The sequence below is a fragment of the Calliphora vicina genome, chromosome 1, assembly GCF_958450345.1.
Source record: "Calliphora vicina chromosome 1, idCalVici1.1, whole genome shotgun sequence".
Lineage (NCBI taxonomy): Eukaryota > Metazoa > Arthropoda > Insecta > Diptera > Calliphoridae > Calliphora > Calliphora vicina.
Window position 1 is genome coordinate 74,620,091 of NC_088780.1, and position 26,451 is coordinate 74,646,541.

The 26,451-nt window shown below is 31.7% G+C and overlaps 1 protein-coding gene across 1 annotated transcript in view; it reads right to left on the reverse strand.

Moving 5' to 3' along the window:
- Window positions 1-621: 621 nt before the first annotated feature.
- LOC135963201 (NADH dehydrogenase [ubiquinone] 1 beta subcomplex subunit 2, mitochondrial-like) overlaps window positions 622-26,451 on the reverse strand; it is a 91,189-nt gene continuing 65,359 nt past the window's right edge. Inside the window, exon 3 of the mRNA XM_065514969.1 lies at window positions 622-760. Within this exon, the coding sequence (XP_065371041.1) occupies window positions 698-760 (63 nt within the window). The 3' untranslated portion in view covers window positions 622-697. The remainder of the gene's footprint in view (window positions 761-26,451) is intronic.

Below are 26,451 nucleotides of genomic sequence, written 5' to 3' on the forward strand. Positions count from 1 at the left end.
ATGTCTCTGAAGGATGTGAATTTCCTATCCTTTATTATCTAATCCAGGTCGGGCAAGTTGCCTAAAACTACCTTGAATCTTCCCACTCTTAACATCTATGTGAGGGAAAATGCTATATGATCTTATCTATAAACACGTAATGCTCATTTTGGTACCTACTTGTATGAGTATGCCAAAGATCGACCATAATATCAAAATTAAATGACCAGACGAAAATGTACGGTTTAACAAAACTGTAAAACACTCTTACTTATTTATGTCTGTCTTTTGTTTTTGTTTACAAACTTTCCCTTCCAGCTGTCTACTTGTTTTTTTCTTTTTGTATTGCAAACTTCTTTTTTATTTTTCTTCTTTGTGAAATCGAGCACTTTCAAAAAACGACTTTAGGGTCCATTTTTAATGTTTATAAACATTTTAAATTCTACATTGTTGGTCTGTTAATTCACGTGTATTGGGAATTATTTATGTCACAGTGTTATATTTTCAGATTTTTTAAATGGATGATAAAAGTTGGAGCGATAAAGATTTCATATTTATTTTTTAGATTATATTTTTTGTGCAAAAAAAGGATGACATAGATGATATGAAGTTCGATTGAGGATTAAAATGTAAAGAAACAAATTTGTTTTTAAATGATTTTATTAACCATATTATATTACTTTAATAACATGAGTACATATATATGCGAGGTCATATTTTATGAAGGAACGCCAAGTTCTGCATTGGTCCACTTTGTTGAATCTGGATAAGTAAATTCACCCTGCAAAAAAAAAAGATTTACAGAAGAAATTATTGATATTTTTTCAATAAATAATTAAAAATTGAAAACCAATTACAAATTTTAACTGGCGTAGATCTAGTTTTCTAATTGTTAGTTAAACATGAAACAAATCTAGCCGAACTGTTTTTGTTAGCATTGCCATTATTTCTGTCAATTTATAAAGATGCATTCCTCAAAATTGTTCATATAAATATGGCAATACTTTAATTTTATAAAAAAGCAACCGCGTCCTAACTTTTTTTTGTAAATTTTAACTTTATAAAGAGAAAAAAGTGAAAGTAAATAAAATAGATATTAAAAATTATGATTTTAATAAAGCAAATCAAAAAAAATTGGTGAGCAGTTCTAACTTAGGTTTAACTATCCAATGATGATCAGGTAACCCATGATTATAAACTAAATAAACAGTAAGAGCTAGTTTCTGGGATAAAAATAATCTACATTCTTAGTTTAAAACTAGATTAAACTAAAAATTGTGTTTCTCACTTATTGTTTATTTACTATATAATCTAGGTTTAACTGATTGGCGAGTTAAACCTAAGTATAAAATGCCAAAGCACAAACAGATGAAAAATAAAATACAATTCAGCAGAGCAATTCTTTGTTTTGATTTGCTTTATTAGCATCAATATAATTTTGAATGTACATTTTAAAATTAATGTCACTTTTTCTATTACAAAGTTAAAATTTACAAAAGAAAGTTATGTGCGCGGTTGATTTTTCATATAAAATTTAAAGTATTGCCATATTTATATGAAAAATTTTGAGTAATAAACATGTGATTTGACTGAAAAGTATGGCAATTCTAACAAAATTAATCCTTAAGGTGAATTCACCCATGTGTTTCTGAAACATTTTTTGTTCGGAACATTATTTTTTTATATGTAGTTTGACGTTTTATTTTTGAGAGAGACTTCAAACTACATATAAAAAAAATAATGTTCCGAACAAAAAATGTTTCAGAAACACATGTGAATTTCAGCTTTAGTGAGAAACACAATAATTGGTTAAATCCCGGCTAAAAATGTTTAATGTGTTACCAGAAGGTGATAAAATTATAATTATATTTTTAACTTATTTTACAAACTAGCTGACCCGGCGCGCTTCGCCACCCCAATTAGAAGAAAAAAATAGTACTATCAAGTCTCACTATGTGAATCTAATTATAAATGTCTAATTTCATATTTCTGGGTACATTATTATAGAAAATGCAAAATTTTAAATTTTTAGGTTTATTATTATAAAATATTCAAAGAGTACCATTGCAGTAAGGAAATAGTACCATTGATTATCACTTTTAAATTCGCATTCACTAAACCATAACCCATTAAGTTTGAAATTTAGATTTGTATATCATTTCCTATATTATCAAATAATTTTGTTTCTATAATACTTAATATTTAATAAATTATCACAAAACCGAAACCGATCGGTTTTTAATTTTTTAAAACCGAAACAGTGTTTTTGAAATTCTTCGATTTTTTGGAAACTCTAGGTCCATTATTATAGGAAATTCAAAAAAGTACCCATGAGAATAAAGAAAAAGTACCACGAAGTATGCCTTTGAATTTTCACTCACTTGGGATCATATACGCCTAATTTCATATTTCTATGTCCATTATTACAAAAAATTCAAAAAGTACCATTAGAATATATAAAAAGTACCAAAAATCCCCCACTTGTGGTTTCCCACTCACTCGGGTCCATATAAGCTTAATTTCATGGCTTTAGGTTCATTGGTGAAGAAATTACAAAAAGTACCAATCGAATAAAGAAAAAGTACCAAAAAGTCTCCCCCTAGAATTCTCACTCACCTAGGACCATGTATGCTTAATTTCATGTTTCTAAGTCCATAGTTATAGAAAATTCAAAAAAGTACCATTAGAATATAGAAAAAGTACCAAAAAAACCACACTTGTGGTTTCCCACTCACTCGGTTTATATATAAGCTTTATTTCATGTTTCTAGGTTCATTGGTGAAGAAATTACAAAAATCACCATTCCAATAAAGAAAAAGTACCAAAAGGTCTCCCCCTAGAATTCTCACTCACTTAGGACCATATATGTTTAATTTCATGTTTCTAAAGGTACGGTCACACACAGCTAATATTTGACGTTTATCGTCAAATATTTCATTGCCTGAATCTGACCACAAATAAAATTTAGAGCAAACAACAAAACAGATGATTTTAGTCAAACAAAATTATTTGTCGGCAAACAAAATATTTTCTTAATGTGAACAAAGTGTGACCACTAGCTACATAAAAACCTAAAAAATATATAATTTGATCTTGCAAATATTTTTAAGGTTAAAGCACTTATTTCGAATTGTAAAGTAATCATTTTATTAGGGATTTATTGAACTTTGTTATCATATATTGAATTTAATTTTTCACTTTTTATTTGACCAAACTGCTGCGAAAAACAATCAGTAAATATATTTGCCGTGTGGTCACACTATATCAAACACTTTCATAAAATAATTGTTTGATCAAATAGAAAAAAACAGAAAATTATTTGCTCAGCATGGCGGAAAAATAAGAGGAGATTATTTAAATATTTTTCGTACTAAATTAAAGACACAAATTCACTATTTTTTTTTTAAACATAAATACATATTCAATATTTCTTGAATATTTTTTATTTAAATTATTTTCACTAAATAATTGCATCAATAAATGAAGTCTTCTTCTTCACATAAAAGTCATTCAGCCTAGGATGACATACTGGGAGAAAAACTAATTGAAGACATGAAGTCTATGTTGCGATTTTTGCAATTTTATGCAATTTATATTTTTATACGTTTAACATAGTCTGATGTTTGATTATTTTTTATTTATACATGGAGTTTGTCTATTTTCAAAATTTAAAATTGCTCATATGTACATATGGAATATTAACTGAAATTTTATACAGATTGAATTTAAAATCAAAGAAAATTTTTTATACATACATAAATGGTATGAATTGATTGTAATTAAAAAATAATTCTGTTTAAATTTTTTTCTACTGCAGAAGAAGAATATCTCTAATAGCATATTTTACTTTTCTGATTTTGGTATCATATAAAAATTTTTATTATAAATTTTTAGATAATATGATTGAATTGGAATTAATTAAAAATTTATGTAAAAAAGGTAAACATTTCCGTAAAATTTTATAATATTTGTAAACATGTTCTTATTCTGAATGAAAAAAGTTTGGAAAAAGTCGTGTTCGATTAATAATATGTATTAAAAAACCAATAAGCATTTTTACTGGAATTCAAGTTGATAGCAAGTGTAATTCAAGCCTTGAGTTATAGTCAAGCAATTGAATTACAGTTGTATTACACTTTATTTCAATAGCATTCTCCAGTAAAAAGGAAACATAAATTCAAGCCATATGTTTTTTGTTTGAAAAATATTTAATATTTCAAATATTTTTCAAGTATAAAACATGATTACATTTCCATTCAATTTCAATTATGAATTGTGATAGTAATATAATTTAATAAATAAACATATAATAATTATATTATTAAATTGTTCAAGCTTGTGTTCTTTTCGCGATTTGTTTTCATTATTTAGCGATTTTTAATTTAAGATATAGCAACACTACTTTTGCGATAACACATGATACAACAGCTGTTATTTGACGCTGTTTGATCTTGCAAATGAATTGCAAGATCAAATAAAAAAATACCCAAAATGCAGGAAAATATTTGCTGTTTAGTGGTCACACATTGGTCACATTACAAGAATGTTTTCATATTGGCAAATAAATTTGTTTGACCAAATTCAGCTGTTTTCTTGTTTGCAGTGCAAAAATATTTTCTGTTCAAACTAGAAACATAAAATATTTGACGCTTAAATAAAAGTACTGAAATTTCATAATTCTTTCAAATGTAAAGCAAAATCTGGTAATATTTTACTTTCTAGAAATGTCTTTTTTATTGATGAAAGAAATTAAAGTTGTTTTGCAGCTTTATTTAATAATTATTTAGAACAAATATTACCATGAATGTGACCACAAGTCAAATATATTTTCCCCTTTGTGTGTTTGATAGTATTTCGGTGTAGTTTGATTAAACAAATATGGCAAATAAATGTGTACAGTGTGAACACAAAATCAACCCATGAATTATTTGATGTAGTTTTGATCAAACACATGAAACATCTTGTGTCAAATAATTTGCGTAGTCTGACCCTAACTTAAGTCCATTGTTATAGAAATTTCAAAAAAGTACCATTAGAAGAACAAAAAAGTACCTATAATTCAGTTCACACATTTTGGTACTTAAATCTAATCCCCTATTCCTAACACTAACTTCACTAAGATGCATATCAGCTAACTTTATAATGTCTATAAGTGTAATAATTAAAATTCTATAATTCTCCCTCACTTAGGACCATATTCGCTTAATTTCGTATTTTTATTTCCATTATTACAGAAAATATAGAAAAAGTACCAAAAAGCAGTCACGTGTGGATTCCCACCCACTCGGGCCCATGTAAGCTTTATTTCATGTTTCTAGGTTCATTGGTGAAGAAATTACAAAAAGTACCATTCGATTAAAGAAAAAGTACCAAAAAGTCTCCACCTAGAATTCTCACTCACTTAGGACCATATATGCTTAATTTCATGTCTCTAAGTAAATTGTTATAGAAAATTCAAAAAAGTACCATTAGAATATAGAAAAAGTACCAAAAAGCCCACACTTGTGGTTTCCCACTCACTCGGTTCCATATAAGCTTTATTTCATGTTTCTAGGTTCATTGGTGAAGAAATTACAAAAAGTACTATTCCGATAATGAAAAAGTACCAAAAAGTCTCCCCCTAGAATTCTCACTCACTTAGGACCATATATGTTTAATTACATGTTTCTAAGTCCATTGTTATAGAAATTTCGAAAAAGTACCATTAGAAGAACAAAAAAGTACCTATAGTTCAGTTCACACATTTTGTTACCTAAATCTTATCCCCTATTCCTAACACTAACTTCACTAAGATGCATATCAGCTAACTTTATAATGTATATAAGTGTAATAATTAAAATATTAAAAAAGTACCATTAGGAAAAAAGTACCAATTTCCCTTTTCCTCCTTGAACACCCCTAAAGCTTGAAATTTAAAAATACTCCATTTTGCCAAAATTGTTTATGCTACCGACATGTCTCAAACGATTGAAATCTGTGTTAATGTGCCCAAAAAAAAAATGTTTTAAAAAAAGTACCAAAATGTTTACCCGGATTTGGCCCAATATACACCTATTCACTCGAGTTCCAAATAACACACTGTTAGTTAATTTTTGTATGAATCCAGGAACCAATGTTAAAAAAATTATCAAAATTGGCTTAATAATTTCAAATAAAATGCATTTTCCCGATTTTATACCCTTTTTGGTACCTTTTCCATCCCCATTGCGGTGGTAAAATTTTTTTCAAATAAATTTCTGTATCGTGGTGGGAGCTCATAATAAAATATTCATATATCTATGTCAAATTATAGAAAAAAATATTTTATGAAAAAGTACCAAAAATAAACACAATTTTTATCCCTTAAGGGTTCGAATTTCCAAAAAGTACCAAACTTATATTTTTTATTTTTTGATAAGTAAAGAATACTATTTAAAATTTGTTTCTATGTTTATTGGTTTAAAAGATACATAGGGTGCCAAAAAGTACCAAAATACAGTTTTTACCCGTTTTCTCCCCTAAAATGTTCGAATTTCGAAAAAGTACGAAACACCTGTCAGCTTATTTTTTAAATGGAGTAACATGCAATTTTAAGTTTTTTTGTATCTTTATTAGTTTTGAAGATATAAGGTTACCGAATTTACCCGTTTTTACCCTTTTTTACCCCCTAAACGTTCGAATTTCCAAAAATCCCTTCTTATCGGATCGTTTTGGGGAGGGAGGAACCCACAGTTAAAATTTCATGATTCTAGCTTCAGCCGTTTGGGCTGTACGATGATGAATCAGTCAGTCAGTCAGTCAGTCAGTAACGTTACTCTTTTATATATGGGGGATTTCATGTCAAGTGAACCAACTTTTGAAATCGATGTCTTCCGATCGGGATGAAATTTGCACCAAGGTTAGCTCTATTGGATAGTAACTCAGACACAATTTTTCAACAACATCGGTCGAGAACTCTCTGAGTTATAGGGGGTAAAATTTTGACAATTTGGTCAAACAGGTGTTTTTTCTTATCCATGTAACTTATTACCTATTGTTCTTAGCAAAATGTGTTCCAAATAGTATAGATAGCTATTTCTTCGATCTTTCGAAAAAAAATATTTAAAAAAAAAAATAAAAAATTTTTAATATTTTTTTTCCGAAATCAAAAACTTTTTTGACTTTTTTTTAAAATACGCTATTTTTTTTTATTTTTTTTTTTCTTAAAATAAAGTTTAGATATTTTCCTTGAACACCTACTTGGTCGCTTAGTGGGATGCGAGTGGGATATCTATCAAAATAAATATTTTGTAACTCAAAACATAAAATTTTTGACTTTTTTTGCAAAATCAAAAACTTTGTTGACTTTTTTTTTTCAAAATGGACCCTTTTTTAATCTTTTTTTTTTAGGTCAAACAAAAGCTTAGATATTATCCTTGAAGACCCTTTTGGTCGCTTAGTGGGATGCGAGTGGGATATCTATCAAAATAAATATTTTTTAACTCAAGACTTACAATTTTTGACTTTTTTTTTTGCAAATACGATTTTTTTTTCCAAATGGGCCCTTTTTTAAAATTTTTTTGTAGTCAAAAGAAAGCTTAGGTCCATTCCTTTAAGATATTTTTAGTCCCTTAGTGGGATGCGAGTAGGATATCTATCAAAATAAATATTTTGTAACGCAAGACATACAATTTTTTAATTTTTTTTTGCAAAATCAAAATTTTTTTCCAATATGGGCCCTTTTTTAATTTTTTTTTTTTGCTCAAAAGAAAGCCTAGGTCCATTCCTTTAAGATATTTTTAGTCCCTTAGTGGGATGCGAGTGGGATATCTATCAAAATAAATATTTTGTAACGCAAGACATACAATTTTTTAATTTTTTTTTGCAAAATCGAAATTTTTTTCCAATATGGGACTTTTTTTTAAAAATTTTTTTTGCTCAAAAGAAAGCTTAGGTCTTTTCCTTTAAGACCTATTTTGTCACTTAGGAAGATGTGAGTAGGATATCTATTAAAATAAAAATGTTGTAACTCAAGACATTCAATTATTGACTTTTTTTTGCAAATTCGAATTTTTTTTCAAAATGGGCCCTTTTTAAAAAATTTTTTTTTAGTCAAAAGAAAGCTTAGGTCCATTCCTTTAAGATATTTTAGGTCCCTTAGTGGGATACGAGTGGGATATCTATCAAAATAAATATTTTGTAACTCAAGATATACAATTTTTGATTTTTTGGCAAAATCAAAAACTTTTTTGACTTTTTTTTAAAATGGGCCCTTTTTGTAATTTTTTTTTTTGCTATAAAGAAAGCTTAGGCCTATTCCTTTAAGATGGTTTTGATCGCTTAGTGGGATGCGAGTGGGATATATATCAAAATAAATGTTTTGTAACTCAAGACATAAAATTTTTGTGTTAAAACATTTATTTTGATAGATATCCCACTCGCATCCCACTAAGGGACTAAAAATATCTTAAAGGAATGGACCTAGGCTTTCTTTTGAGCAAAAAAAAAAATTAAAAAAGGGCCCATATTGGAAAAAAATTTTGATTTTGCAAAAAAAAATTAAAAAATTGTATGTCTTGCGTTACAAAATATTTATTTTGATAGATATCCTACTCGCATCCCACTAAGGGACTAAAAATATCTTAAAGGAATGGACCTAAGCTTTCTTTTGACTACAAAAAAAATTTTAAAAAAAGGATTTGGAAAAAAAATCGTATTTGCAAAAAAAAAAGTCAAAAATTGTAAGTCTTGAGTTAAAAAATATTTATTTTGATAGATATCCCACTCGCATCCCACTAAGCGACCAAAAGGGTCTTCAAGGATAATATCTAAGCTTTTGTTTGACCTAAAAAAAAAGATTAAAAAAGGGTCCATTTTGAAAAAAAAGTCAACAAAGTTTTTGATTTTGCAAAAAAAGTCAAAAATTTTATGTTTTGAGTTACAAAATATTTATTTTGATAGATATCCCACTCGCATCCCACTAAGCGACCAAGTAGGTGTTCAAGGAAAATATCTAAACTTTATTTTAAGAAAAAAAAAAAAATAAAAAAAAATAGCGTATTTTAAAAAAAAGTCAAAAAAGTTTTTGATTTCGGAAAAAAAATATTAAAAATTTTTTATTTTTTTTTTTAAATATTTTTTTTCGAAAGATCGAAGAAATAGCTATCTATACTATTTGGAACACATTTTGCTAAGAACAATAGGTAATAAGTTTCATGGATAAGAAAAAACCCCTGTTTGACCAAATTGTCAAAATTTTACCCCCTATAACTCAGAGAGTTCTCGACCGATGTTGTTGAAAAATTGTGTCTGAGTTACTATCCAATAGAGCTAACCTTGGTGCAAATTTCATCCCGATCGGAAGACATCGATTTCAAAAGTTGGTTCACTTGACATGAAATCCCCCATATATAGATGGCCACTAATGCTTATCGTTTTCGTAAAATAGCAATTTCATTAGTTTTTATAAATAAAATTGTTACAAATATCTATTAAAATTGTTAACCTAACATTTTCCCCAGAAATGTTTGTATTTGTATATCATGGTAACACTTTATTGTTATTAATAAAAATAATAAAATTTGGTTTCAAGGACTTAAAAATAACAAATGCTGATATATAAAATGTTTATTTATCAAATTAGCTGTAAATTGTTTTATATTTGTGGCATTTCGGCTATATCATTCTCCTTCGATAACATTTGCAAAATGAACTTTTACTTGCATCTGTAATCGCTCAAGCATCTTGTAGACATTTCGATGTATTTTCGACATTTTCGATAATAATACGTATTTTCAACTTTCATCACTTGCATGTGTAAACGCAGCCTAAGCTAAGTTTAAACAAAGAATGTGGTTTATATTTATCCTAAAAACTTGTTCCTAACAATTTTTATAATTAAACTAACAATAAACCTGTTACTTTGTCGACGGAATTGTTAGAATAAAACAAAATAAAGCGACTGTAATCTATATAAATAAAAATCAAATGTCGTTCGTTGGTAATTGCATCAGTTGAGAACGCCTCGACCGATTTGGATAATTTTTTTTAAATGTTCGTACTAATCCAATTTAAGGTTTTATTGAAAAAGAAAATTGACCACGTCCACTTTTTTCGATTTATTAAAAACCGGAAAACGACCACGCCCACTTTTATTAAAACTACGGCCAATTTTATCCGTTGGATTGTTCCGTATTCGCTACTACTCTCAAAAACATTCAAAGCACATATCAATATTGCCATTCCGTGAAATACATCAATCCATCATGAATGACTTCCAACTGTTGCACAGTGGTATGAGAAAAAAAAATGGAAATAAATCTAAACCCTTAGTCCGATTTGAATGAAATTTACCATGCGCTCAGACGAAGTGTAGTCGAGTTTAAGTTTTGAATTTTGACCGCATGAATCCACCGGGGGTGCGACCAGGGTTCCCCAAAGTAATACACCTCGGGTATGTTCAATTTTTAAAACGATGCTATTTCTTCGGCTGTGTTCCGATTTCAAAACGATCGCATATATAGAATCTTCTCGTCGAGCACTACAAAAAACCTCGTCGTAGCTATCAATTATGTCTTATAACTTAAGCCTAGTACTCTGTTCATATTTGCGAAAAATCATGGTTTTTTCATGCGAAAAATTTTATATGCTGTTTGACAGCTAGCTGTTGCTTTTAATTTCGTGCGAAAGAAGTGCTGCTGTATGTTATTTCGTGTAGAAAAATAAGGTTGCCAGATGTATTTCACATGTTTTCCACAATAAAAACAGAGTACAACTTTTGCGAAATTATTTCGCATTCCAAATATTTTAAATGTATTTTGACAGCATTTCGCACGAAATTTTGAACAGAGTACCTAGCTTTAGGAGATATTCGCATTTGAAAATTAAATTTTCATCATTTTTACCCACCCTACTCCAGTTTTTTGATAACAGCGGATCCAAATATTTCCCGATTTTCTCCATTTTTCTTTTGTTGGACTAACAATAAATTTATGTATGAAATATAGTATGAAAATAAAATTTTAATTTAAAATAAAATTTTTATTTATGAATATTTTTTAACAAAATTTTACAGTAATATAGATTTTCGATTTAAAATGAAAAACTGAACACCAATTTTTAAATTTATAATTAGGAATCCCGCAATTCCCAAAAAAAGTGTTGAAAAATCCCAAAAATGGGATTTTTTAGTTCTTAGGCTATAATATCCATACCAGGGGCGGTGTTATCGGAACCCATTACAAAATAATTAAGAACATATTGGGCCATGTAAAATGGGTTACTATATTTTGATATCGAGTATGCGATTTGAGAATTTTTGCACTAAAGTTGAATTTTACATACAAAATAGGCGTACTTTGAATGGACCTGGTTCCCTCGGTATTACAAATTTTCAATTTTTTTAATTTAAAACATTCGATGTAAAGATAACTTTTTAAAAAGTACAAATTCTTTATACATCCTTTTAGAATTTTTTAGATAACTTAAAAAGAATAATAGTACTATTTTCCCAAAAAAATTGCGAAAAATCACATTTTTAAATATTTTAAAATTCAAATGCATGTAACTTTGGACTCAGTCATGATTTTTAAACAATTCTTTCTATATTTCATACATAAATTTATTGTTAGTCCAACAAAAGAAAAATGGAGAAAATCGGGAAATATTTGGATCCGCTGTTATCAAATAACTGGAGTAGGGTGGGTAACAATGAGGAAAATTTATTTTTCAAATGCGAATATCTCCTAAGTTATAAAAGATAATTGATAGCTACGACGAGGTTTTTTGTAGTGTTCGACGAGAAGATTCTATATATGTGATCGACTACACTTCGTCTGTGCGCATGTCAAATTTCATTCAAATCGGACTAAGGGTTTAGAATTTACAGATTTATTTCCCTCTTTTTTTTCTCATACCACTGTGTGTTGTTCATTTAGCCGTACATCTGGAAAATGGACAGATATTTAAAAAGCTTGTAGTATGATTATTGAATACAAGTTACTGATCGGTGTAACATTTTGGTTCAGTACATATTTTTTTTGATATTTGTGTAGGTTAATGTGTATTCCGGAAGTGATTCTTATATGGAGGCTATGACCACTTATGGGCCGATCATCATAAAATTTGGTATAGCGATTTTTGTATATGTACTAGATGACCGCTAATCGCACGTGATGTCATTACATACATGGACCATATTTAATTTTTATATACATACTAGTTGACCGCCCCGCCCCGGCTTCGCCCGGTAGCATTTACTAATGTTAGTTCTTCAAGTTTCTCCAACCCACGCACATCAGCCTGTTCTTATTTATTTGCAAATAAAATATCTAAATTTGTACTGCATACTTTAGGGAGCTTTTTTATTACTGGACTCACAAAAAAAGAATTTCCGAGTTTTACCCGGAATTTTTAATTTTTTTCTTTACAAACCATCTGCTGAAAATTTCGTATCGAATAAAAAAAATCAGCCAAATCGCTCTAGCCGTTCTCACGTGATGACATTACATACATGGACCATTTAATTTCTATATATATACTAGCTGACCCGGTGCGCTTCGCCACCCCAATTAGAAGAGTGAAATAGTACTATTAAGTCTCCCTTTGTGAATCTGATTGTAAATGTCTAATTTCATATTTCTGGGTCCATTATTATAGAAAATGCAAAAGAAAGTTACCACTAAGTCACCTTTTGTGAATTCAAATTCATTCAGAATCATGTGTACCTAATTTTAAATTTTTAGGTTTATTATTATAAAATAGTACCATTGCAAAAAGTACCATTGCAATAAACAAATAGTACCATTGATTATCACTTTTGAATTCGCACTCACTAAACCATAACCCGTCAATTTTAAATTTGTATAGCCTTTCCTATATTATCAACTAATTTTGTTTCTATAACAATTAATATTTACAAATTATCACAAAACCGAGAAAAAACGTGTTGTACTTTTAAATGTATATAAAATAAAAGACAAAGTTTAATATTTAACATAAACTATATTTATTAAAGAGAATATGAAAAGACGCTTAGTTGAGATGGACGGTTAAGCTACAATACTGAAAAGCTAAATTCAAATGTGACAGTATAAAATAAGGATGCCAGATTGTGTACTGGTTAACAGGGTTACCCCTAACATCTCCTTCTTTAAGTTTGCTGAGGTGATCCGGAAATAGGTTCAACTGGTTCTCTGCGGGAAACTATACGTGCAGGATTCCAAATCACTGGTGAAGTAGGTGGTGTTACAAAATCGTCTGGATCGACTGGAGTTGCAATCTGAAACTCGTTCAGTAATATATCCAATGGTAATTGGGAACTTATATTCCGTGATGTAGTCTCCGTTGGAGTTCTCGTTCGTAGTTGATCTGCATGAGCTCTTACAAGAATCTTGCGATCACCAACATCGATCAAAGTGTTGTAAATGACATTGCCGACTTTTTCTATTATTTCTCCTGGTACCCAATAACTTGTGTTACGTTTAAAGTTCTTGGCGTAAACTAAGTCTCCGGCGTCGAAGCTTCTATTTCTAGTACCGTGCTTGTCGTTGTACTGATTTTCCATCTTGGTATCTCGTAACAATTTGCTTGGTACAGGTTTCAAAATTACATCGAAAACAGTCCTCATTTTACGCCCTATAAATGATTCTGCAGGAGAGAGTTTGTTTGGTGAGTTGGGGTTAGGAGTTGAACGGTAAACTTCTAAAAATCTATTAAGGGTTTCTGCCGACGTTCCTTCCTTATCGGATTTTTTTAGAGCTCGCTTGAGGGTGTCGACAAATTTTTCCGCTTGTCCGTTAGAACTAGGGTGAAATCTTACGGTTCTGGTGTGCTGAATGCCTCGTTCATTGGACCACGATTCAAAATTTTGGGAACAGAACTGTGTCCCATTGTCAGAAACGATTTGTTCGGGATTGCCGAATTGTGAACAAAATTCGTTGAGGAGTTTAGTTGTGGCAAATGTTGTCATTGTGTTTGTCTCATAAATTACTGGATACTTTGAGTAAGCATCTACGATGACCAAGTAATATTTACCTTTCACTGGTCCAGCATAATCGATATGCACTCGCTCAAGAGGACGAGTTGTCAAAGGCCATGAACATAGATTTGTTTTTACAGGATTTGAGGCATTGAGTTGACAACTAGAACACTTCCTATTGTAGTCTTCAATTTCCCTATCGATATTCGGCCAGTAAACATAACTTCTAGCAATTGATTTGCTTCTTTCAGCCGAGATGTGTCCCTTATGCAGTTGTTTGAGGATTCTGGGTCGATATATTTCTGGAACTACAATACGTGTGTTGAATAGTATAATGCCATCAATTTGTGAGAGTGATTCTCGTCGATTGTAGAATGGAAGTAATGATAAATCCATGTTTTTATTATTTTCAGGCCAACCACGGCTCATGTTGTCTATAACGCTCTGAAGGGTAACATCATTCTTGGTTTCTTGGACCACCATGTTGTAAGAAACAGGAATGGCTGACACAGATTCACTGAGGTCACTTCTTATATCGTTCTCCATAGAAATCGATGCGATGATAAAATCGTCAGATGGTTTTTCATGGTTATCAATAAGTCTTGATAATACGTCGGCATGACCGAAATCTTGAGTATTGGTGTATTTTATCTCGAAGTCGTATGCAAGTAAGATTAGTGCCCAGCGTTGTAACCTGTTTGCGGTGTAAACAGGAATACCCTTCTTGGAACCAAAAATTGACAATAGCGGTTTGTGGTCGGTGTGAAGAGTAAACTTTCTTCCAAATAGCATTTTGTGAAAACGTTGCACAGCAAATATAAGCGCTAATCCCTCTTTTTCTATTTGGCTGTAGTTCTTCTCAGCTGGAGTTAGAGATCGGGATACGTGATGTATGGCCTTAATGCTATTATCGGGAAAAGTATGGTATATAACGGCTCCAATACCATGTGAAGACGCATCTGCGGCAACATGTATTGGCAAGTTCGGGTTATAGTGTGTTAAAAGTAGTTTTGAGGTTAAAATTTCCTTAAATTCATCCAATGAGTTTTGGCACTGTGGTGTCCATGTGAACGACTGCTCCTTTTTGAGTAGATCATCAAGGGGTTTGCGAAGGTTTCTCATATTGCGGACGTATTTACCATAGTGGTTTATAGAACCCAGCAAGGATCGCACTTCAGTGATGTTTTCCGGAATCTTGAGATTCTGAATTGCTTTGATCTTATCGGGGTCCGGACGAATTCCTTGACTATCTATAATTTGACCCAAGTATCTTATCTGTGATTTAAAAAATTGGCATTTCTCGAATTTGAGACGGAATCCATATTCATGAACACGCTGCAATAATTTCTCGAGATTAATTTTATGTTCCGAAATAGACTTACTTGACAACATTATATCATCTATATAGGCCTTCGAACCATCAATTCCGGCACAAAGTTGATCCATTATACGTTGGAATGCCCCTGGGGCGGATTTTATACCAGGTGTAAGGCGGTTGAATTTATATAGACCCTTGTGGGTGTTGACTGTAAGTAGTTCCTTACTTTCGTCGTTAACTTCAACTTGTAAATATGCGTCTGATAAATCCAAGTGACTAAATATGATGTTGTCATGACAATCTGATAATATTTCCTCGGGTGTAGGCAGAGGGTATTGGTTCGGCACGATCATATCATTGAGACCCGTGGAATAGTCTCCGCAAATTCTTGTCTTACCATTTCTTCTGCAAACAACGATTGGTGCAGCCCATTTAGATGTATCAACGGGACTAATAATGCCTGCATCCTCGAGTCTCTGGAGCTCGGTTTCAATTTCAGTCCTAACAGCGTAGGGTACAGGACGTTTGGGAATGAATACCTCCTTACAATTCGGTAGTAATTGTATGTGAACTTTGATTTTCGTGCAAAGTCCTAAAGACGAATTATCAAATACGGCTTGGTATTTTGTCTTGAGTTCGGAAATATCATCTTCAAATCTTATTTGGCGACACCAAGCTGATATCGGTTTATCCCAAAGTTTAAATGATTCGATCCAATCTATGCCCATGATGTTTAATTCCTCGATGTCAGTAATATAGCAGTGAAGATATATAGTTGTGTCACCGAGAGAAATGTTGCAACCAAATTTGGCAAGAAGATTGATCTTGTTGGTGTTCACGTCATTGGCACTGTCACTGGTGGTGAATGCTTCAGGTTTACCAATGGCCTCCCAAGTTGATGTTGATATTATTGATATGTCGGATGCAGTATCAATTTGTAGTTTAACGGGGTGGTTATTAATTTTCAATTCAATGTACTTACGTAGTTCTTGAAATTGTAACCGTTTTGTAGAAAATACGGCGTTAGTGTGGTAGTTTGACTTCGAAGTGTAGAACTTCTTTGATGCTTTATTTTCGTTGTTATTGTTGGTGTCAACGTGAGGTGTCTTGGTCTTGTATCCATTTTTAGCACTAGTACAATAATTGTCCTTGTGTCCCATTTGGTGACATGTGGAACATTTGTGTTTGCTAAATGGACAGAATCTGATATAATGTAAATCTCCACAAAGCCAGCATGGTAGTTTTGGAATTTTAGTAGTATACTGAAATTCCCTTGTATTTTTGTCTATGGCACACACAACTTTTGTCTGATGTTCAATCATGATGTTATCGGTTTTGAGGTCGAGAATTCTTTGTGTTTCATCGACAAGTTGGTCTAGGTTCATGGAAACCCTCGATTCATCCATCAGTTTAAGTAACCGTATGCGAATATCGTTATCATTGCCTGATTTTAGTCCCAAGATGAAAATAAGACATTTAAACTGGTCAATTTGCATTTCACTCAATCTAAACAATTCACACTGCAGGTTTACTTTACTAGCGTATTCTCGGAAATCCTCGTTATCGCCTTTTGTTAGTTGTAAACATCTATAGCGTTGGCTAACTTCAGTATCGACTTTACCAAATAGTTTGTTGAGTTTTTCCACGGTCTCTGTGAGAGTCATCTCAGCCGGTTTCCTTGGTAATACATAGTTCTTAAAACGTTCGTGTACGCGATCGGACATTTTCCTCCAGAGAAGTGCAACTCTGTTTTGTTCGTCAAGAACGCTTGCCTCCCTTTCGAAGACGTGTATAAAACGATTATACCATGCCTGAAAAACTAATCCGCTTTCAGGCTCGTAGACAAAGTCAGTCATGGAGTGTGCGAGGGACTCCATTAAAGCTGCCCTGGAGGTGCTTGCATGTTGGTCTGTTGACAACGATTTTGTTAATTCCTGGTTTTGTAGGAGTTTCGTCAGAAAATCCATCATCTGCGCCTGTTGCTCCATAAGTTGGACAATTTTGTCGTCGGACATAATTGCGTTGTTCTCTCCTCGTATCAGTAATAATAGGAAATAAGATACGTTCTTGCAAAAAATTAAGTCATTAATTTTATTTTTCACTCGTCGCCACTTTTGTTGTACTTTTAAATGTATATAAAATAAAAGACAAAGTTTAATATTTAACATAAACTATATTTATTAAAGAGAATATGAAAAGACGCTTAGTTGAGATGGACGGTTAAGCTACAATACTGAAAAGCTAAATTCAAATGTGACAGTATAAAATAAGGATGCCAGATTGTGTACTGGTTAACAGGGTTACCCCTAACAAAACGAAACCCCGGTTTTGAAATTCTACGGTTTTTTTTGGAAACTCTAGGTCCGTTATTATAGTAAATTCAAAAAAGTACCTATGAGAACAAAGAAAAAGTACCAAGAAGTATGGCCTTGAATTTTCACTCACTTGGGACCATAGACGCATAATTTCATATTTCTATGTCCATTATTGCAGAAAATTCAAAAAGTACCATTAGAATATATAAAAAGTAACAAAAAGCCCCCACTTGTGGTTTCCCACTCACTCCCATATAAGCTTAATTTCATGGTTTTAGGTTAATTGGTGAAGAAATTACAAAAAGTCGAATAAATAAAAAGTACCAAAAAGTCTATCTCTAGAATTCTCACTCACTTAGGACCACATATGCTAAATATCATGTTTCTAAGTTCATTGTTATAGAAAATTCAAAAAAAGTACCATTAGAATAAAGAAAAAGTACCAAAAGGTCTCCCCCTAGAATTCTCACTCACTTTAGAACCTATACGATTAATTTCATATTTTTATGTCCATTATTACAGAAAATTCAAAAAAGTACCGCTACAATATATAAAAAGTACCAAAAATCAGGCACTTGTGGATTCCCACTCACTCTGGCCCATGTAAGTTTATTTCATGTTTCTAGGTTCATTGGTGAAGAAATTACAAAAAGTACCATTCGATTAAATAAAAAGTACCAAAAAGTCTCCCCCTAGAATTCTCACTGACATAGGACCGTGTATGCTTAATTTCATGTGTCTAAGTCCATTGTTCTAGAAAATTAAAAAAGTACCATTATAATAAAAAAAAAGTACCATGAAGTATCCGCTTGAATTTTCACTCACATAGGACCATATACACTTAATTTCATGTTTCTAGGTCCACTATTATAGAAAATTCAAAAAGTACCATTCGAAAGAAAAAGTACTGTAGAAAACTTTATAACTTTTTAACGAGTTGTCATAGAAAGGAAATATTGATACCGTTTTGATAAGCTTAAAATGTCTTTTCATCCTGCATGTTTAAAATAGGGTTTCGAAGAACTACTAAAAGCAGTCGCATTTTACTGAATAGTTGACTTTTTACAGTCTCATGCTCAAAAAAAAAGTAACTAGTTTCAGTTTTTGATCACATGGTTACTGAAAACAGTTGACTGTGCACACACATTACAACAGCAAGCAGCAATCGATTTTGTTTTTTTCCAGCAGCCAAACGAATCAGCAGCCGCCATGTTTCAGTTTTCAACTCTACCGAACTGATTACATGACTTCAGCAGCAAAAACATTTCTGTGTGTGCTGCTTACGCATTGTCAGTTTCGAGTTTTGTTTTTCGTACTACGCAGCGTAACAAAAACTGCTAGCTCGACTGAATAGTACGACTGGCTAGTTTGGCTGGTTGTATAAAATGTGTGTACAACAACACACACTTTATGAAGCTAGGTTGAATCGTATGATTTTTTGGTTTTTGTGTTTACATATCACAGAGGAAATTTAAATGTTATTATTGTTAATAGAAATAAATAGGAAATTCTTATATTTATTATATCTTAATTAAAAATACTAAAAAATAAATTTAATAAAATTATTAATTAATAAATTTAGAATAAAAAATTATTTATATTTTTTTATTATATTTTATATTGACTAACACAGTACAACATTTTTCAGTCCATTGCTTTGGGACTCAATTCTGACAATTGCACGTGAAAGTAGCCCCAAAAATAAGGACTTATGTATCATTAGTTTTGTCAAGTTGGCTGCCATAATAATTTAATGGCCATACGAATTTTTTTCCTCAAGGTGGATTTTTATCAGTTTTTCTATATTTTAGCACGGTTATATCTCGTATACCGTACGGAATATCTCTTTTGTGGCTGAAGCAAAGTTGTATATATTGAATAGTAGAAGAAAAGTACGGAACATACCTACCCGAAAAAGTTTCATCCAGTGCCTTAAAAATCGCAAAAATGCACATTTTTTACCAATTTTTCACCTTTTTTGCTCAATAACTGGATTACAAATCCAATTATGGATCGAACACCATGAAATTAGGTCGTGTGATTTGTGTTTATATGAAAGTTATTTATCATGAATTTTTCTTGTATACCATAATTTTTAACAGATTTATTCACTTTAAAGTGATTTTCGGAAGCGGGTCTTATATGGGAGCTATGAATAATTATGGACCGATCATAAACAAATTTGGTACATATAATTTTCTCGCCACAAGGACGAAGCCTGTTGAAGTTGGCTGAAATCGGTTCATTATTTCACCTAGCCCCCATACAAATGTCCTCCCGTAATTGGACTTTATCGGTCATAAATGTTTAATTTATATACGTATCTACACAAAATTTCGCTCCAAATAAGTTTTATATATACAAAATCACCAAATTTTATTATGATCGGTCCATAATTATTCATAGCTCCCATATAAGACCCGCTTCCGAAAATCACCAAAGCAATGGACTGAAAAATGTTGTACTGTGTTAGTCAATATAAAATATAATAAAAAAATATCAATAATTTTGTATTCTAAATTTATTAATTAATAATTTTATTAAATTTATTTTTTAGTATTTTTAATTAAGATATAATAAATATAAGAATTTCCTATTTATTTCTATTAACAATAATAACATTTAAATTTCCTCTGTGATATGTAAACACAAAAACCAAAAAATCATACGATTCAACCTAGCTTCATAAAGTGTGTGTTGTTGTACACACATTTTATACAACCAGCCAAACTAGCCAGTCGTACTATTCAGTCGAGCTAGCAGTTTTTGTTACGCTGCGTAGTACGAAAAACAAAACTCGAAACTGACATTGAATTGGCATTTCTCGAATTTGAGACGGAATCCATATTCATGAACACGCTGCAATAATTTCTCGAGATTAATTTTATGTTCCGAAATAGACTTACTTGACAACATTATATCATCTATATAGGCCTTCGAACCATCAATTCCGGCACAAAGTTGATCCATTATACGTTGGAATGCCCCTGGGGCGGATTTTATACCAGGTGTAAGGCGGTTGAATTTATATAGACCCTTGTGGGTGTTGACTGTAAGTAGTTCCTTACTTTCGTCGTTAACTTCAACTTGTAAATATGCGTCTGATAAATCCAAGTGACTAAATATGATGTTGTCATGACAATCTGATAATATTTCCTCGGGTGTAGGCAGAGGGTATTGGTTCGGCACGATCATATCATTGAGACCCGTGGAATAGTCTCCGCAAATTCTTGTCTTACCATTTCTTCTGCAAACAACGATTGGTGCAGCCCATTTAGATGTATCAACGGGACTAATAATGCCTGCATCCTCGAGTCTCTGGAGCTCGGTTTCAATTTCAGTCCTAACAGCGTAGGGTACAGGACGTTTGGGAATGAATACCTCCTTACAATTCGGTAGTAATTGTATGTGAACTTTGATTTTCGTGCAAAGTCCTAAAGACGAATTATCAAATACGGCTTGGTATTTTGTCTTGAGTTCGGAAATATCATCTTCAAATCTTATTTGGCGACACCAAGCTGATATCGGTTTATCCCAAAGTTTAAATGATTCGATCCAATCTATGCCCATGATGTTTAATTCCTCGATGTCAGTAATATAGCAGTGAAGATATATAGTTGTGTCACCGAGAGAAATGTTGCAACCAAATTTGGCAAGAAGATTGATCTTGTTGGTGTTCACGTCATTGGCACTGTCACTGGTGGTGAATGCTTCAGGTTTACCAATGGCCTCCCAAGTTGATGTTGATATTATTGATATGTCGGATGCAGTATCAATTTGTAGTTTAACGGGGTGGTTATTAATTTTCAATTCAATGTACTTACGTAGTTCTTGAAATTGTAACCGTTTTGTAGAAAATACGGCGTTAGTGTGGTAGTTTGACTTCGAAGTGTAGAACTTCTTTGATGCTTTATTTTCGTTGTTATTGTTGGTGTCAACGTGAGGTGTCTTGGTCTTGTATCCATTTTTAGCACTAGTACAATAATTGTCCTTGTGTCCCATTTGGTGACATGTGGAACATTTGTGTTTGCTAAATGGACAGAATCTGATATAATGTAAATCTCCACAAAGCCAGCATGGTAGTTTTGGAATTTTAGTAGTATACTGAAATTCCCTTGTATTTTTGTCTATGGCACACACAACTTTTGTCTGATGTTCAATCATGATGTTATCGGTTTTGAGGTCGAGAATTCTTTGTGTTTCATCGACAAGTTGGTCTAGGTTCATGGAAACCCTCGATTCATCCATCAGTTTAAGTAACCGTATGCGAATATCGTTATCATTGCCTGATTTTAGTCCCAAGATGAAAATAAGACATTTAAACTGGTCAATTTGCATTTCACTCAATCTAAACAATTCACACTGCAGGTTTACTTTACTAGCGTATTCTCGGAAATCCTCGTTATCGCCTTTTGTTAGTTGTAAACATCTATAGCGTTGGCTAACTTCAGTATCGACTTTACCAAATAGTTTGTTGAGTTTTTCCACGGTCTCTGTGAGAGTCATCTCAGCCGGTTTCCTTGGTAATACATAGTTCTTAAAACGTTCGTGTACGCGATCGGACATTTTCCTCCAGAGAAGTGCAACTCTGTTTTGTTCGTCAAGAACGCTTGCCTCCCTTTCGAAGACGTGTATAAAACGATTATACCATGCCTGAAAAACTAATCCGCTTTCAGGCTCGTAGACAAAGTCAGTCATGGAGTGTGCGAGGGACTCCATTAAAGCTGCCCTGGAGGTGCTTGCATGTTGGTCTGTTGACAACGATTTTGTTAATTCCTGGTTTTGTAGGAGTTTCGTCAGAAAATCCATCATCTGCGCCTGTTGCTCCATAAGTTGGACAATTTTGTCGTCGGACATAATTGCGTTGTTCTCTCCTCGTATCAGTAATAATAGGAAATAAGATACGTTCTTGCAAAAAATTAAGTCATTAATTTTATTTTTCACTCGTCGCCACTTTTGTTGTACTTTTAAATGTATATAAAATAAAAGACAAAGTTTAATATTTAACATAAACTATATTTATTAAAGAGAATATGAAAAGACGCTTAGTTGAGATGGACGGTTAAGCTACAATACTGAAAAGCTAAATTCAAATGTGACAGTATAAAATAAGGATGCCAGATTGTGTACTGGTTAACAGGGTTACCCCTAACAAAACGAAACCCCGGTTTTGAAATTCTACGGTTTTTTTTGGAAACTCTAGGTCCGTTATTATAGTAAATTCAAAAAAGTACCTATGAGAACAAAGAAAAAGTACCAAGAAGTATGGCCTTGAATTTTCACTCACTTGGGACCATAGACGCATAATTTCATATTTCTATGTCCATTATTGCAGAAAATTCAAAAAGTACCATTAGAATATATAAAAAGTAACAAAAAGCCCCCACTTGTGGTTTCCCACTCACTCCCATATAAGCTTAATTTCATGGTTTTAGGTTAATTGGTGAAGAAATTACAAAAAGTCGAATAAATAAAAAGTACCAAAAAGTCTATCTCTAGAATTCTCACTCACTTAGGACCACATATGCTAAATATCATGTTTCTAAGTTCATTGTTATAGAAAATTCAAAAAAAGTACCATTAGAATAAAGAAAAAGTACCAAAAGGTCTCCCCCTAGAATTCTCACTCACTTTAGAACCTATACGATTAATTTCATATTTTTATGTCCATTATTACAGAAAATTCAAAAAAGTACCGCTACAATATATAAAAAGTACCAAAAATCAGGCACTTGTGGATTCCCACTCACTCTGGCCCATGTAAGTTTATTTCATGTTTCTAGGTTCATTGGTGAAGAAATTACAAAAAGTACCATTCGATTAAATAAAAAGTACCAAAAAGTCTCCCCCTAGAATTCTCACTGACATAGGACCGTGTATGCTTAATTTCATGTGTCTAAGTCCATTGTTCTAGAAAATTAAAAAAGTACCATTATAATAAAAAAAAAGTACCATGAAGTATCCGCTTGAATTTTCACTCACATAGGACCATATACACTTAATTTCATGTTTCTAGGTCCACTATTATAGAAAATTCAAAAAGTACCATTCGAAAGAAAAAGTACTGTAGAAAACTTTATAACTTTTTAACGAGTTGTCATAGAAAGGAAATATTGATACCGTTTTGATAAGCTTAAAATGTCTTTTCATCCTGCATGTTTAAAATAGGGTTTCGAAGAACTACTAAAAGCAGTCGCATTTTACTGAATAGTTGACTTTTTACAGTCTCATGCTCAAAAAAAAAGTAACTAGTTTCAGTTTTTGATCACATGGTTACTGAAAACAGTTGACTGTGCACACACATTACAACAGCAAGCAGCAATCGATTTTGTTTTTTTCCAGCAGCCAAACGAATCAGCAGCCGCCATGTTTCAGTTTTCAACTCTACCGAACTGATTACATGACTTCAGCAGCAAAAACATTTCTGTGTGTGCTGCTTACGCATTGTCAGTTTCGAGTTTTGTTTTTCGTACTACGCAGCGTAACAAAAACTGCTAGCTCGACTGAATAGTACGACTGGCTAGTTTGGCTGGTTGTATAAAATGTGTGTACAACAACACACACTTTATGAAGCTAGGTTGAATCGTATGATTTTTTGGTTTTTGTGTTTACATATCACAGAGGAAATTTAAATGTTATTATTGTTAATAGAAATAAATAGGAAATTCTTATATTTATTATATCTTAATTAAAAATACTAAAAAATAAATTTAATAAAATTATTAATTAATAAATTTAGAATAAAAAATTATTTATATTTTTTTATTATATTTTATATTGACTAACACAGTACAACATTTTTCAGTCCATTGCTTTGGGACTCAATTCTGACAATTGCACGTGAAAGTAGCCCCAAAAATAAGGACTTATGTATCATTAGTTTTGTCAAGTTGGCTGCCATAATAATTTAATGGCCATACGAATTTTTTTCCTCAAGGTGGATTTTTATCAGTTTTTCTATATTTTAGCACGGTTATATCTCGTATACCGTACGGAATATCTCTTTTGTGGCTGAAGCAAAGTTGTATATATTGAATAGTAGAAGAAAAGTACGGAACATACCTACCCGAAAAAGTTTCATCCAGTGCCTTAAAAATCGCAAAAATGCACATTTTTTACCAATTTTTCACCTTTTTTGCTCAATAACTGGATTACAAATCCAATTATGGATCGAACACCATGAAATTAGGTCGTGTGATTTGTGTTTATATGAAAGTTATTTATCATGAATTTTTCTTGTATACCATAATTTTTAACAGATTTATTCACTTTAAAGTGATTTTCGGAAGCGGGTCTTATATGGGAGCTATGAATAATTATGGACCGATCATAAACAAATTTGGTACATATAATTTTCTCGCCACAAGGACGAAGCCTGTTGAAGTTGGCTGAAATCGGTTCATTATTTCACCTAGCCCCCATACAAATGTCCTCCCGTAATTGGACTTTATCGGTCATAAATGTTTAATTTATATACGTATCTACACAAAATTTCGCTCCAAATAAGTTTTATATATACAAAATCACCAAATTTTATTATGATCGGTCCATAATTATTCATAGCTCCCATATAAGACCCGCTTCCGAAAATCACCAAAGCAATGGACTGAAAAATGTTGTACTGTGTTAGTCAATATAAAATATAATAAAAAAATATCAATAATTTTGTATTCTAAATTTATTAATTAATAATTTTATTAAATTTATTTTTTAGTATTTTTAATTAAGATATAATAAATATAAGAATTTCCTATTTATTTCTATTAACAATAATAACATTTAAATTTCCTCTGTGATATGTAAACACAAAAACCAAAAAATCATACGATTCAACCTAGCTTCATAAAGTGTGTGTTGTTGTACACACATTTTATACAACCAGCCAAACTAGCCAGTCGTACTATTCAGTCGAGCTAGCAGTTTTTGTTACGCTGCGTAGTACGAAAAACAAAACTCGAAACTGACAATGCGTAAGCAGCACACACAGAAATGTTTTTGCTGCTGAAGTCGTGTAATCAGTTCGGTAGAGTTGAAAACTGAAATATGGCGGCTGCTGATTCGTTTGGCTGCTGGAAAAAAACAAAATCGATTGCTGCTTGCTGTTGTAATGTGTGTGCACAGTCAACTGTTTTCAGTAAGCAAATTGTTGAAATTGAAGACTTAAACTTTTTTCAGTTCAGTCGTTACATGAGGCTATTTATTTTGGTGCTGAATATTAAACCCTGGTTTAAAATATCAAAAATCCTTTTTTTATGAAATTTGCGCCCCCTGTTGTGGATTAGGATTCAAAAAACACAGGGTTTAAAATTAGTTAAATGTTTTTTACATTTGATTACCGACTGTCCAATAAATATGAATCGTTTTCATTCATGTGCACAAATACTGAAAATATACAAACTATAAACCAATGCCATATATGCACAAGCATCATGGTAGAAATATATGCCGCTGTTTTTCCAAAAATATTTTGCCTTACACAATATTTTACGTTGCAGCTAGAAGACAAACAAAATTTTTCATTTTTAAAACATTTGCTGCCTAAATATATGTATGTATATTTTTGGTTAGCAAAAACAAATGAAATTGCTTGTGTATAATATACAAAAAATTTACTACGAAAACATCATACATGCAAACAAATTGCAGCGTGAAACCCATAAACTGCGCAGTGAAAAATTCAAACAATGAAAATATCTAAGATGCTAAAAGTACCATACGAAGTTGAAAAATGTAAAATACGAAATTGTTCGAAGATCAAAATGTTTAAAGCGAAAATGTTTATTTTTAAAATATTTCCGCCACATATATGGTTTTGATTTGCCGCATATAGTCATTGAGTAGAAAAATCTGAAAAAAACTATGAAGTTGATTTGGGTGTACAAAATAAAAAATTGTATATATTT